The 13,620-nt window shown below is 35.9% G+C and overlaps 3 protein-coding genes and 1 long non-coding RNA gene across 9 annotated transcripts; 3 read left to right on the forward strand and 1 right to left on the reverse strand.

Moving 5' to 3' along the window:
- Positions 1 to 880: 880 nt before the first annotated feature.
- On the reverse strand, positions 881 to 2,070 carry LOC145047814 (uncharacterized). Its single transcript, XR_013682458.1, has 2 exons — positions 1,934 to 2,070; positions 881 to 1,836 (listed from the first exon to the last, which is right to left on the reverse strand). It is a non-coding gene; the product is annotated as an uncharacterized LOC145047814 (long non-coding RNA).
- Positions 1,085 to 2,188, forward strand: LOC145047813 (dehydrodolichyl diphosphate synthase 2-like). The gene is made up of 3 exons (XM_078996177.1): positions 1,085 to 1,447; positions 1,530 to 1,597; positions 1,669 to 2,188. Exons 1-3 carry the CDS (start codon positions 1,085 to 1,087, stop codon positions 2,105 to 2,107), a joined length of 870 nt encoding a protein of 289 aa, XP_078852303.1. The 3' UTR covers positions 2,108 to 2,188.
- A 1,561-nt stretch (positions 2,189 to 3,749) lies between these two features.
- LOC145047815 (chlorophyll a-b binding protein CP29.1, chloroplastic-like) lies at positions 3,750 to 4,904 on the forward strand. Its single transcript, XM_078996178.1, has 2 exons — positions 3,750 to 4,323; positions 4,420 to 4,904. Exons 1-2 carry the CDS (start codon positions 3,820 to 3,822, stop codon positions 4,780 to 4,782), a joined length of 867 nt encoding a protein of 288 aa, XP_078852304.1. The 5' UTR covers positions 3,750 to 3,819; the 3' UTR covers positions 4,783 to 4,904.
- Positions 4,905 to 7,469: 2,565 nt separating this feature from the next.
- On the forward strand, positions 7,470 to 13,180 carry LOC145047816 (protein ROOT HAIR DEFECTIVE 3-like). 6 transcript variants are annotated; one of them, XM_078996180.1, is made up of 14 exons: positions 7,470 to 8,862; positions 8,942 to 9,072; positions 9,218 to 9,617; positions 9,701 to 9,795; positions 9,883 to 10,007; positions 10,419 to 10,572; positions 10,772 to 10,843; positions 11,606 to 11,650; positions 11,724 to 11,798; positions 11,965 to 12,070; positions 12,230 to 12,473; positions 12,588 to 12,700; positions 12,776 to 12,810; positions 12,947 to 13,180. In XM_078996180.1, exons 3-5 carry the CDS (start codon positions 9,513 to 9,515, stop codon positions 9,938 to 9,940), a joined length of 258 nt encoding a protein of 85 aa, XP_078852306.1. In that variant the 5' UTR covers positions 7,470 to 8,862; positions 8,942 to 9,072; positions 9,218 to 9,512; the 3' UTR covers positions 9,941 to 10,007; positions 10,419 to 10,572; positions 10,772 to 10,843; positions 11,606 to 11,650; positions 11,724 to 11,798; positions 11,965 to 12,070; positions 12,230 to 12,473; positions 12,588 to 12,700; positions 12,776 to 12,810; positions 12,947 to 13,180. The 6 variants fall into 6 exon arrangements, with proteins under 6 accessions (XP_078852306.1, XP_078852305.1, XP_078852309.1 ...); XM_078996179.1 differs by lacking the exon at positions 10,772 to 10,843; XM_078996183.1 differs by lacking the exon at positions 10,772 to 10,843 and having other exon boundaries at positions 12,364 to 12,473.
- Positions 13,181 to 13,620: the final 440 nt, after the last annotated feature.

Consider the following 13,620-nt stretch of genomic DNA (forward strand, 5'->3'; position numbering starts at 1 on the left):
CTCACCACAAATACCATTTTCAGAAAACTTTTTCAATCTCGCCTCACCCCTAATACATTTCCCTACACCCGCCTACATGCAACAAAACCCAAACCTTTAACAAAACCTTTACAACACTTTTGTTTCCATGCCACAAACAACCACACAACCACCACCCACACAAGAAACACAAATGCAGTTGCCTAGACGCAAGCAGGATAGCCGGAAATCTAGAGGGAGAGGGAAAAAGAAAGGGAAAGCAGTTTATGGTTGCGGAAAACGGCGAAGAACCTCCAACATGGTGAACACTTAAGGAGAAGCACGCATTGGTGGTGTCATGGTGCGGGTTCGGTTGATGTTTCCGATGTACGAACGAACATCTACGTCAACGCCAACACCAATGAGCTTCCAGACAACATCGAAGAGATCTCCCCGCCACAATGACTGATAGGGCGCGAGAAAGCGAAGCGTGCTCAACGATATGTAGTGAAAAGTGAAAGTAGGCTTCGAGAGCAGACGGAAATGTAAGATAAATTTGACACCCCAACGCAATCGCAAATAAAAATTATGAATTGCAATATGAGTATTTGGAGTTTCTTCGTTAGCAAGTGGAGGAAGATCGAATGACGAATGGTTTGACAATTCTTTGAACAAGCGAGGAAAATATGGTACCGAGACAAGTTCAAGTGCTTCGAAAAATGAAGGAAAAGATTGACAAAAAATATTTGGGCGATGACTAGTGTATCGTTATTATACTTTTTAAATTTAATAGTATCATATTTTCTCCAGCTTTTTTTGTAATGTTTTTTTTTATTTTTTAAATGTTATTTTTAACTTAGGATTTAATTAAATTACATGTGTTGTTAATTTATATGTTTTTTTATAAATATTACGATGTAAATAAATAAAACAAAAAATAAACAATTAGAAAAATAGAAATTAAAAAATAAATAAAATAAAATAAAATAAGGAGTGTTATAAAATCATATATGACAATTAACCATGGGCGAAGGGCTGGACGACGTCGTGTCGGGTTATTCCTTCAACTCCCTCCAATCTGCATCCCTGAAAACTGAAAAGTGAAAACCCTCTTTCATAAATCATAATGCTATCTCTTTCCCTTTCCTCGCCCAATCCTCGCTATTGCCTTTCAAACCCCTTCTCTCTATCAACCAACAACCCCCGTCTTCATGTATTCACCAACGACCAATATGACGGAGTTGGAATCACTTCGCCGGAGGAACCGATTGTTACTCCGGTGGGACTCCATCGCGAGTTAATGCCGAAGCACGTTGCAGTCATCATGGACGGAAACAGGAGATGGGCTCGGTCGCGAGGATTGATGCCCCAGGCGGGCTACTTGGCCGGTGTCGGAGCATTGAAGGTCGTGGTGGATCTTTGTCGTAAGTGGGGAATCCAAGTTCTTACAGTCTTCGCCTTCTCATCTGACAACTGGTTAAGACCCAAAGTATGTGTAATATTGAAATTGAATTCCAATTTCATCAGAATTTTTGTGGGTTCAGTCGATTGATTGGTTGTGTTTATGGTAGGTTGAAGTCGATTTCTTAATGAGACTGCTTGAAAGCACATTAAAAAATGAAGTTGCTTCTATGTCGAGGTAATTCCCACCGCTTAGAATAAGTATTCAATCAATTTCAATCCACTTTCAAAATGTAATTCTGATGACAGGGACGAAATCCGAGTTTCTGTCATTGGAGACGTATATAAGCTTCCAAAATCATTACGAGATTTCATTACACATTGTGAGAACACCACGAAGAACAATTCACGATTCAATCTTGTTATAGCGATTAATTACAGTGGGAAGTATGATATCGTCCAAGCTTGTCAAAGCATCTGCCAAAAAGTCAAAGATGGTGAGGTTGAACCTGAAGAAATCAATGAGTTAATGATCGATAATGAACTTTGTATGAACTCGATGCGGTTTTCAGACCTTGATCTTCTTATTCGGACAAGTGGAGAGATTAGAGTGAGCAACTTCTTTTTGTGGCAATTGGCATATACTGAACTATACTTCACTGAAACCCTTTGGCCGGATTTTGGAGAAGATGAACTTCTACGTGCTTTTCATAATTTTCAACAGAGACGGAGACGATATGGGGGATGAGATATTCGTGGGCTAATTTAAGTATGTAACACTCAAAACGAAGATAATAAATATCGAGATAATAAAAGTATTCTATTGCAATGGATTATATATATTCAATTTCTTTTTTTTTTTCTTGTAAAAAATATCATATAAAAATAAAATATAACTTCCTCATCAAACGGTTTGCTTCAAGATATTTAAGGAAATCACCAAGATAAGCTTCATATCAAGGATACGAATGCTAATACAAAGCAAATTGAGTCTAGACTACCAACAGCTAAATTAGCAAAATTGAGGTAAAATAGTGCATACCAAAAACTTTTAATGTTGAACGATTAAAAGGTTGCCTCTTATAATGGTTTTTTGGTAATGACGGGTGATTTTGGATTTGTTCTTCACTCGAAATCTTATAATTTATCTTTCTTCTTCCTTTAAGCCAAACCATACATAGGACATTATGCAAAATCACCACCAAACTAATTCAAGAGCACATCACATTAACAAATAATTGATGTTGATTTTCATGTTGTGTTGAATGATAAAAGCTAAATGTATTATTAATGTTGATTTTCATGTTGTGTTGAATGATAAAAGCTAAATGTATTATTAGGCTAGATGTTGTGTTGAATGATAAAAGCTAAATGTATTATTAGGTTAGAAGGAGTGATGTTATTTTTATCATATTTTTTAGCTGTCAAGTGAGTGTTACGTCATATTTACTAATCTCTTAAAGATCTTGTCATTTAAAAAGAGTGGTTTGCCACAATATATTTTTTCTTTTATTTAAAACTAACATTAATTTATATAAAACTAATTTTTCATTAAAATTAAAAAGAGAAATATACTTGAAATTAATTAAAAGACAACGAGCTTGAAATTAAATAAAAACACAAGACATTTAAATTTAAAAATAAGAAACATCAAAACATCAAAATAACACAACTTTATTTGACATGGATTTCATTTTTCGCACCCATTCATAACTTGTCAAAACTCTATAAATCAGAAAGGTTGGTTACTTTCTCCACGGAAACTTTGAAGAACATTGACTAACAAAACTTCATCATTTTCGCTCTAAGAAAGACAATATGAAACACAATATAAAACTGTACGTTGCATCTGTTTTTTTTTATTTGGCGAAAATTTGATCTTTAGTTCGGTAGTGACTTTGACCTATTTCCTTGTTGATCATCCATACACAAGCCAAAACGATATCTTCTATCATGATCCAAAAACGAGTCATTTCTGAAAATGATGAAACATGAAAAACTTTGTTGGTATTTATTTTAGTTGAAAAGGAGTTTGACATATGAAATTTTGTCAAAAAAAAATGATTATAATTTAAAAAATAAGGTATTTTTTGAAAAGGGTAAAAAAAAACTACATAGTACAATACACAATACACAAGCAATAAACCACATGATAACAGGATATTCATACAAACGTTAACTATTGGTCATTTGGTCACAGTAGCCACATATATTTTTTCCAATTCATGTGAACCACATACCACCATCCTCCAATCCCACCACTAGATAAGGGTTATAGATAAGGCGTAACCATTCTCATCCGTCAGATGGGTTCACGTACTTCATCCAACGGTTACCAAACCCTCACTTAGATAACCCCTGAACAACCATCCAACTCTATACATCAACAACCAAATCCATACCTGAACCCACACTTACCTACGACAAACCGGAGCTCAGTAGCCTCCATCACCGACAGTCATGGCATCCACCGCAGCTGCGGCCGCCGCCACGTCTTCTTTCATGGGAACCCGTCTCCCGGAACTGCATTCCAGTTCTGGTCGAGTCACCGCCCGGTTTTCCTTCGGAAAGAAGAAAGCAGCACCTAAGAAAGTGTCCAAACCCGTCACATCCGACCGGCCGTTATGGTATCCAGGTGCAAAAGCGCCGGAGTATCTCGATGGAAGCCTGGTTGGAGACTACGGGTTTGATCCATTTGGTCTAGGTAAACCCGCTGAGTATCTTCAGTTTGATTTGGACTCATTGGATCAAAACTTGGCTAAGAACTTGGCTGGGGACGTGATCGGAACCAGGTTCGAGAATGAGGACGTGAAATCGACTCCTTTCCAACCATACACCGAGGTGTTTGGGCTTCAGAGGTTCAGGGAGTGCGAACTTATACACGGGAGATGGGCTATGTTGGCTACCCTTGGTGCGCTTGTTGTTGAATCGGTGACTGGTGTTACATGGCAAGACGCTGGAAAGGTACCATATGTATAACCTAATCTGTATCATTTATCAATCATAGAAACAAAGGAACTTATTAACTAATGTTTTTATTTGATATTTGATTTCTTTTAGGTGGAACTAATCGATGGTTCATCTTATTTTGGACAACCGTTACCATTCTCTATCACTACTTTGATTTGGATCGAGGTTTTGGTTATCGGATACATTGAGTTTCAAAGGAACGCTGAACTCGAACCTGAGAAAAGACTCTACCCAGGTGGTCCATTCGATCCATTGAACTTGGCAGCTGACCCTGAAAAGAAAGCTGTTCTCCAACTGGCGGAGATCAAGCATGCTCGTCTTGCTATGGTGGCGTTTCTTGGGTTTGCTGTCCAAGCTGCGGCTACCGGAAAGGGCCCGCTCAACAACTGGGTAACCCATTTGAGTGACCCGCTTCACACTACCATTCTTGATACCTTTGGGTTCTTTTCCTAGATCTATTTTGTTTTAATTACTATCGCTACATATCATATACTTATGCATCCTCGTCTTTACTATGACCTTGTAAAGTTTGTAACATTTGGCTGTTTGAGTATTATCACCTATTCTTGTGCAAATGCAGTTAATTTACGTAATGTGGTCTGGCCACGATTGTGAATGATTCAAGCAACTACAGCTCGCTTTCTCTTGAAAAAGTACTTCAAAGGTTTATTTATTTATTTTGGGTGGGGGATAATAGGTTTGAGCTGAAAATTCGTGATCAATTGATCAATTGAAAACTATACACAACTGTGAATGAGAGGCACCAAAAGGTTGGCGGTGTGTTGCATTGACCTTGTAGTTTCTATAATATCAAGTTTAGGCCTAATATTTTTCGGTCTTGTGGTTGGTCTGGACCTATATATATTGACTTTTATACCCCTTTTACTATATTTTATATTTTCTTTTAACCAACTTAATATTAAAAAAAAACAAAGTAAAAACACCCCCACACCTCCCCCTCACCCAACAAATCCTACCATCGGCTCCAAGCCTCCCACCAGTAAGACCCTTTGTCGCTAACTCGACCCCCTCTTTTCTTCACGTCAACAACTCATCCCTCTTCCTTCATTGATTCCTCCTCCTTCTCCTCCTCCTCCCTTATTTCTATTGCCTTAGGGGTATTTGGCTTAGCTTTTTAGAGGTCAAAAGATCTTTTTGAAAAAGTTACAAAAAGTTAGGTTTTCCTAATTTTTCCAAAAAATTGATTTTCCTTCTTTGCAAAATCCAAAAGTAGTTTTTAGAAGTCTTTTATCAAACATCTTTTGCCTATGATCTTTTTCTAAAAGAATTTTTGGTCATTCAAAAGTTAAGCCAAACACCCCATTAATATCTAAAATTGCACCACTACACATCATCCTTTTTCCATTGTTCTCTCACAGTTATGGCCTTCATATGAAACATCATGTCAATAAAAGGTTCATGTTTCATAAACTTTTGACGAGAAGTTAAAGCTCCCATAGAAGTCGCAACCTCTCCTTCTCTTTAGATCGATGGTACGTACAAGCCATACGTAACGGGCATACTTACATTGGTCGAGAACAACCGCCACTCCCTTTGATTTTGGGTTATAGGTCTAAGTGATAAGGTAAGTTGAATGATAAACAAGAGAGTGCCCTTTTGGTTGCATTTGTGTTTTGATCGAAAATCAAATGGTGATGGTGGTGTTGGTGGGTAATAGGAGATGTGGTGGTGCTGGAGTGGAGGTATAAGGTGGTTTTATGGTGGTTGGGATGGTGTTGTGAGGTAGGCACTCAACAAAGATATGGTTTTAGAGAATGGAAATGGCGGTGGTGAAGAGTTAGATGATGGCAATGAACCCATATCAGAAAAATTAAATGATGATGTGAAATCCGTCAATACTCAGGTTAAACCCAAACCTCACCACTTTCATGTGTGAACATAACTTAGTTCAAGATGTTACAAGTTGAATTAGGTCACAAGTTAATAGATCCCTCTGAACATTTAGTTTTAACTTAGCTTACACTGAACCTTCGCATGGATACGTGAATACATAAACTAGGTTATAAAGTGCCAAAGATCAACCTTATAACGTAACACAAAAGCATGTTCGGTAGATCAAAACAAAGTGTAAGTTAAATACCCTAATTCCTCAATTGGAACATTTCAAAATGCTTAACTATTTTAAGTATTTTAGCGAATGAAAACTAATTGAATTATAATACGATTTAAGTACAAATTAGATACAGTATTCATACAATTCATAATTTGAATTATGATGCAAAAATATAATTCAAGGATCATCTAATCCTACATTCTTATATTATGAATCCTTACTTCAATTATATGAAATATAAAATTGATTTTTGTAAAATTCAAATCATAAACTAACTAATTTATAAAAATAATAAGTTAACTACAAGATGTATGACATTTTTCTTGAGGCCAAAACACTTAAATAAAAACCATGAAATAAATTGGAAGTTTACAAAATGTGTCTTGAATTTTTATAAAAACAAAAATCAAGTATTATAAAATTTGAATGTAAGGCTTTTATGAGGGTTCCCTTTACCAATGAGATCCTCTCTTCTCTTAAAAATTTGGCTCTAGGCATCTCTCTCTCTCTCTCTCTCTCTATATATATATATATATATATATATATACACACACACACACACACATACATCTCTCTCTCCCCCCTCTCTCTCTCTAGATCTCTTGCCTTAAATTATTTCCATACTACTCATTTGAATATATCCTACACTCAAACTTTTCCCTTATTCTCCATGAAACCTATTTCTCTCTCCAAAACTCTCTCAAGTGCATCCGAAAACCAACCATTGTAGCCCCTTAATCATGAAATTCTTGAGCTTTGAGTGTTATTTCTTCTCTAAAAATCAGAACCAAGGAATGAAACTCTCATATAGTTTTGCTAGTTTCACTACAAGAAAAAGACCTTTTTATGATGCGCAAACCACAACACTCATTGATTTATGTTACGCAAATGAGAGAGACATTAAAAAATTGTCATCTCTTCAAAAAATTTAAGAATTTATGTCATGCATTATTGAGTGCCCTTAAATTAGTGTCTCTTGAAAAGAAATTAAAAACACAAAGGGCGCTTTATTTTAAATGAGCGTCCTCTATACATGTCTCTTTATAATTTTAATGAAACACGCGTTTAGTAGAGGGGGAAACGCAATCCCCAAAATTTTGAAAACCCCTCTTCTACCTTCTTTCTATCTTTCATCTTCGCAGTATACTCTCCCCTCTCCCTCTTTCTCTCTTCTCTCCGATCTGCTTCTCCGCCACTCCTTAATACCTTGTAGGAATCTAAAAACTAGAAAAACTCATCCTCACAAAGTCTAGGAAACTACGGTTTTTTTAACCCTCAAAGAATGACCCACATCCTCCATAGATCGATCTCTATCGCTTCATTTCTCACAAGCTATTGAACACTTTACATTTATTAGGCCACAAAATCGACTATTGCTTGAACTAGGGTTTCGATTTTGTATCACATAACCCTCCCTCAATCTGTTCTCCCTGCTCAATTGATTCGCTGGTTTTGCTCGACTCCCACTCACGCCAACCATCGATGTTCAATCGTCGACTATCGCCGCAACTATAAGTCTTTATCGAAGGTTTAATTGAAGGTTCATCTGTTATGTAAGTCTTTATCGATGTTCAATCGTCGCTCACGCCGACCATCGATGTTCAATCGATTTATGTGTACTTAGAATTCAGGAAAACTGTAGAAGAGAGAGAGAGAGAGAGAGAGAGAGAGAGAGAGAGAGAGAGAGAGAGAGAGACTTTGCACTTCTCCATCGATGACATCCGATTGTGTTAAGCTTCCTCCTTAGGATGAAAACCCTGTTGATTTTGTGCATAAGCATAACATGGATCTTGAGAGTGAGCATGTCTCTGTACATTTATATGAATGGATAGATCTCATATTCGGGTGAGCCCTAATTCATTCATATTCTAATATCGGTGGGTTTTATTTTGTTTTGATGCTTTTGACTTTGTAAAAGGTTGAAATAAATCAATTTTGATATAGATAAACTGATCCAGTAAGTCTTCCTGTTAGTCAATTATTTAAATTCTTTTTTTTTTATGTTTCTTTTCTTGATTCTTTGCATACACGCATAGCAGGCACCATCGGTTTTGGTCCTTCCGTTTGGTGTAAAACAGGTTGCTTGTAGACATTCTCAAAAACTTATTTGCACACAAGATGGTAAAATCCATGGTTAGGGTTATAACAGTTATGGCCAAGCAGCTAACCAGAAATGCACTTATGCTTGGTACCCATCTCTATTTGATTGGTATCTCTCTCTCTCTCTCTCATTTGACTTGAAGGTTTGACTGATGAATAATCGAAAAAGGTGTTTGGGGGAAGTGAGGAAGCTGGCAGCTGGTGGGGGCCACTATGCTGTATTAATAGATGCGTGTTCATTAAAAGAGTTATGTGAGTTTCAAATTGCAGACTGTGTGACACCATGGAATGCTTCTATGATAAGATGTTGCATATTGAACTGGGTCAGATGCTTTGATTCGTCTTTGTGAGAGGTTAAGGTATTTATATATTAATGTTGTAACATGTTTGACCATAAAAGTCAACTGTCTTCTAAACCAATTTGTTTTGTCATTGTAGGGAAGGTCATTCTGATGGTGGGACTTGCAACTATTAAAATTTCTCCTATAATCTGACATTCACATGTTGGTTACTTTGAACAAACCCCTCACATAAAAAAGATGCCACCTCCAGATGTTCTTCAAATGCAGGTAAAGTTATTAATGTTGTCACTAATATAATTTCCATAGCCTTTGTATATTCATAAGGACAAGCATTTGTTTATTACACTTCTACTTTTTCCTATTATAGTATTGTAGAAAAATCTACAAAATTAACATATTTTGTTTTTTGCAGGATAAAGCAACTTCTGGAAAATAGGGACTTGGTATTAGCAAGGGTTCGTTTTCAAGGGACAAAAACGTCTTTTAGTGTTAGTGAGAGGGAGAAAAATAGCAGGGGTTACGTTTGCCAGTGATTTGATTAATCAGATGAATGAGATTGAGCAACAGATAATATTTTCTTATTATAATAATGTTCTACTTATATAAAACTACCCACAAGAAATTTTTTTTACTGTTTTCTTTTGAGCATTTTATTTATTCACTTGCATTCAGGTTCCAGCTACAAAAACACTCATAACTCCTGTTCAATGCAAATCATTGTGGAGCCAATTTCAAAAAGAAACTGCAAATCATTGTCGAGCCAATTTCAAAAAGAAACCGAATATACAATCACTCAAGCTATTGCTTCCCAGGTATTTCTTTTGAAATCTTTGATATTTATTTAGATTGAATTGTGAGGGTAGATTGGTAATTTTTTCTGCCATGGTTTTTTCAGGAAGATAATAAACGCAAGAACAACTGGTTACCACCTCCATGGGCTATCGCTGCGATGGTGGTACTTGGATTCAATGAGTTCATGACTCTTTTGAGGTTATTTTTGTCTTTTTACATTAAATAAAACAAGTCTTCTATTCTCACTTCCACTGATGTTAAATTCTTTTTTTTTTTTTTGGTTAGGAATCCTTTATGGCTGCTTGTTATATTCGTAAGCTACCTTCTTGCAAAAGCTTTATGAAATGACGCTGTGAGTTTCCGGAGCTGAGGGTAGATTGGTAATTTTGTCTGCCATGCTTGTTATATTCGTAAGCTATCTTCTCAACCATTTCAAACGCCAAGTGTACAACGTTTTTATGGTTATCATAACTTGTTGCTATGAAGATTCTGATTATGTTTTTTAATCCGGACTTGACATTTTTGACATGAGACTGAACCATTTTAAAGACACCTCTACTGTTCAATTCTCTAATTATAACAGTAGCAACATCACAAACAGACCAAGGAAAGTGAGAATTAGACATGGATTTTTTTATCTTTTGCTCCAAGGGCATTTAATAGCACCTTTTCCTTATAATCCCATTGCATTGCTCTGCCTTCCCTCACAAAGGATGATTGGATTTTAACTCTTAAGTAGTCACTGTTTTGAGAGAAGTAAAAATCTGGTGCAATTGGTTCTATTAAGAACGGCTTACAGAATGCAACCCACTTCCTTGCAGACTTGGTAATTTTATCAAGAGATTCCAATACAACACTAAGTGGATTAAATGTCGAGTCTTGTGGTGAAATTGCAAATCGTACCAAGAGATCTGTGCCAAAATACCCAGCCTCAAACCAAGAGATCTTGTGTGGTTGCTCCAGCGAAGACTGGAGGTAAGGATTGACTGGCTGTGGGAGCAGTGTTTTGAAAACCGGACCGGACCAGCCGGTTCAACCGGTCAGGTTACCGGTTTTTTAACACACAAAAACTGCTTGAAACCACTGGTTTTGTTAAAAACCAGATGAAACCGGACTGGTTGAACCGGAAGTAAAACCAGTTTATTGATCAAAATTTTGGTTTTTTAATATACAGCCCAAGGCAGCAGGCCGGCTTATGAGAGCCAACCCATTATAATGAGATTTTTTATTATTCTTCCAAACGCTCGTAAGGCTCCTTTTATAAACTTCATATTCCTTTTAACCTTTTCTCCCCTGTCGATGTGGGATGCCTCAAAATGCTTCCATATTCCTCAAATATACTTCCAATTCCTTTACACTTTTACACAACATGCCTCTTAATATATTACATATATATTTAAATCACACACACATTATATATTACATACATATTTAAATCACAAACACATTACATATATTTAATATACATATATAAATCACTCACACATTTTATATATGAACCACATATATTTATATCACACATACATTCCGTATATATTTAATATCCATATATAAAACACCCACCCACATGTATATATATATATATATATATATATATATATATATATATATATATATATATATATATATATATATATATATATATATATATCCGGTTTTTAGGACCGGTCCAACTGGTCGGACCAGCTGAACCATCGACCATCGACCCAGTAAGACGACCGGTTCGACGTCCGATCCGGTTTTCAAAACATTGTGTGGGAGAGGTGCGTACACTAGCAAGGCTGGAATTAATTTGGTTGTGGTTGATTTAATCTCTTGTGGGCCTAAGTTCTCTTCACTATTAGATGATTTAATAACGATTGGATTAGGTTTTGAATTGTTACCTTTGTTTGACATTGAGCCCATTATCTGATCTGATTTATGTGAGCCCACAACACTAATTTGGGCCGACGTATTTGTTTTAAATGCATGACCGAGATTGTGTTTGTGTTCTAATGAAATCGGGCAGGCTGAATCTCAACGGGCAGATTTGTTTGAGTATTAAAACTTTTCTGTAAGTGATTAATTAATCTTTCCTTTTTTTATTTAATAAAAAACGGGTTGTGATGATGAACATGAACATATAGGTGATGAAGAAGAAGCAGACATCAGTCCGGTCTTTGAAGAAGCTCATCAATTTATTGAAGTTGTTGAACAAAAATGTGAGCTCTATTTTGTTTTATTTTTTATTGTTTTTATTTAATATGTTAAGAAGGTCATTTATGTTTCCATTTGTATTCCTTTCTTCTTACTCTTCCCTCGCAAGCATGTCTTAGTCGTTGGTTACCCATTTAGACATTATATATGACAATGCTTATTATTGGTTAGGTGTCTGAGCTGGAATCTCAAATCAAGGTTGGATAATGATGAATTGAGCCCTGAACAAGTCAATGATGTTAAGGACTTCATTGATGACTATGTGGAACGAAATCAGGTCATCATATACTTTTTTCCTTTACACATTTTCTCAATAGTTTCTTTGAGGTTCTCTCCACTATACCACCTTGTCAAATTCAGGATAAAAGAATCTTGTGATTTTCACTTTTCACAAAGCATCTAAAAGTAAAACCACCGCAAACCATTTCATCTGCAGGAGGATGTTGATGAGTTTTAAGATGTTGATATGTTATACAACACCTTATCACTAGACAAAGTAGAAGCTCTAGAAGATCTTGTTATCATGAAGCCCTTGGTCATGTGTTTGTATATTACTGGTCATGTGTTTAGGTGAAGGTCTGGATGGTGGTCTGAATGGTGCATGCACCAAAGCCCGCAAATGGATCTTGGATCATGGCAGTGTCACCACCATCCCATCATAGGGCAAAACATGGCTTTCTGTAATACATAAACTTTTTTCTTTTTTTCTTTTTCCTTTGTGTGACTGTTTTATATAGAATATATGCTTTAGTTTATATTTGAAAAAAAACTTAGAAAAATTTATTTGTTTTTAGATACTTGGTATGTGCGAGTAGGAAGGAACCAACCCAATGACCCCGAAGTTCTGGCACCTTCCATCTTTACTTCCTATGTATCCAGGCTAATCTACTCGTATTCGTGTCTCAAAGTGAGTATTCCAACATCACGTATTATGATTTGTGTATTTACAAATTTTGAAATATGGTCTTGTTCAATGCTTTAGCTGTGTTTGCTCTAAGGGAGATCAACTTATCAAAAGTAAGTTATTTTTTTCACCCTTTTATTTAATATTTTTGTGATTGAATGAAAGTCTTAATGAAATTAATTGACAACCCTTTTTCTGTAAATGATGTTGTGATTGTGGGAGAGGTGTTATGTTTTTCTCTGTTGCTAGGTAACCTTTTCAACAACAACATTCTACTTAAGCAGGTGAGTAATCAAGATTAAGGGAGACTTGTAATCATGTTTGGCATTCCTTTCCAGTAAGAAAAAGAGTTGTATGATTATTTGTTAGTTTTATAGGAACGTATAACCCATGTTAGTAATGTATTATTTTTGTTTAACATTTGAATGATTCTTTGTATGACATTATAATTTGTGCAATTTATTTTATTTTTTGAGTATGAAATTTTATTTTATATTATGCAATGGATTGTATTTTTTGTATATGGTATTTTATTTTTATTATGAGAAATTAAATGCAAATTTAATTTAAGAATTAATAAATATATAAATTTATTTTTTTTAAACATTTAAATTTACGATACGCAAAAAATGTGAGTCATCTTCATTTATGACATGGCCTTTCTTGACAGAGGCTTTCTTGATACGCATTGCGTATCATTAACACGCGCGTCGTAAGTTTACGACACGCGAATGCATGTCGTCTTCCTTTATGACAGGGTCTTCCTTGATACGCATTGCGTGTCGTAAACGCGCGTCGTAAATGAGTGTCGTAAATGTGCATCGTCTCTCTTTATGACAGGGCCTTCCTTGACGCGTATTTGCGCATTGTCTGAGCCTTTTACGACGCGCAATGAGCGTCGTAAAAGGCTGTTTTTCTAGTAG

This window comes from Lactuca saligna, chromosome 5, assembly GCF_052625555.1.
Source record: "Lactuca saligna cultivar CGN05327 chromosome 5, ASM5262555v1, whole genome shotgun sequence".
Taxonomy (NCBI): domain Eukaryota; kingdom Viridiplantae; phylum Streptophyta; class Magnoliopsida; order Asterales; family Asteraceae; genus Lactuca; species Lactuca saligna.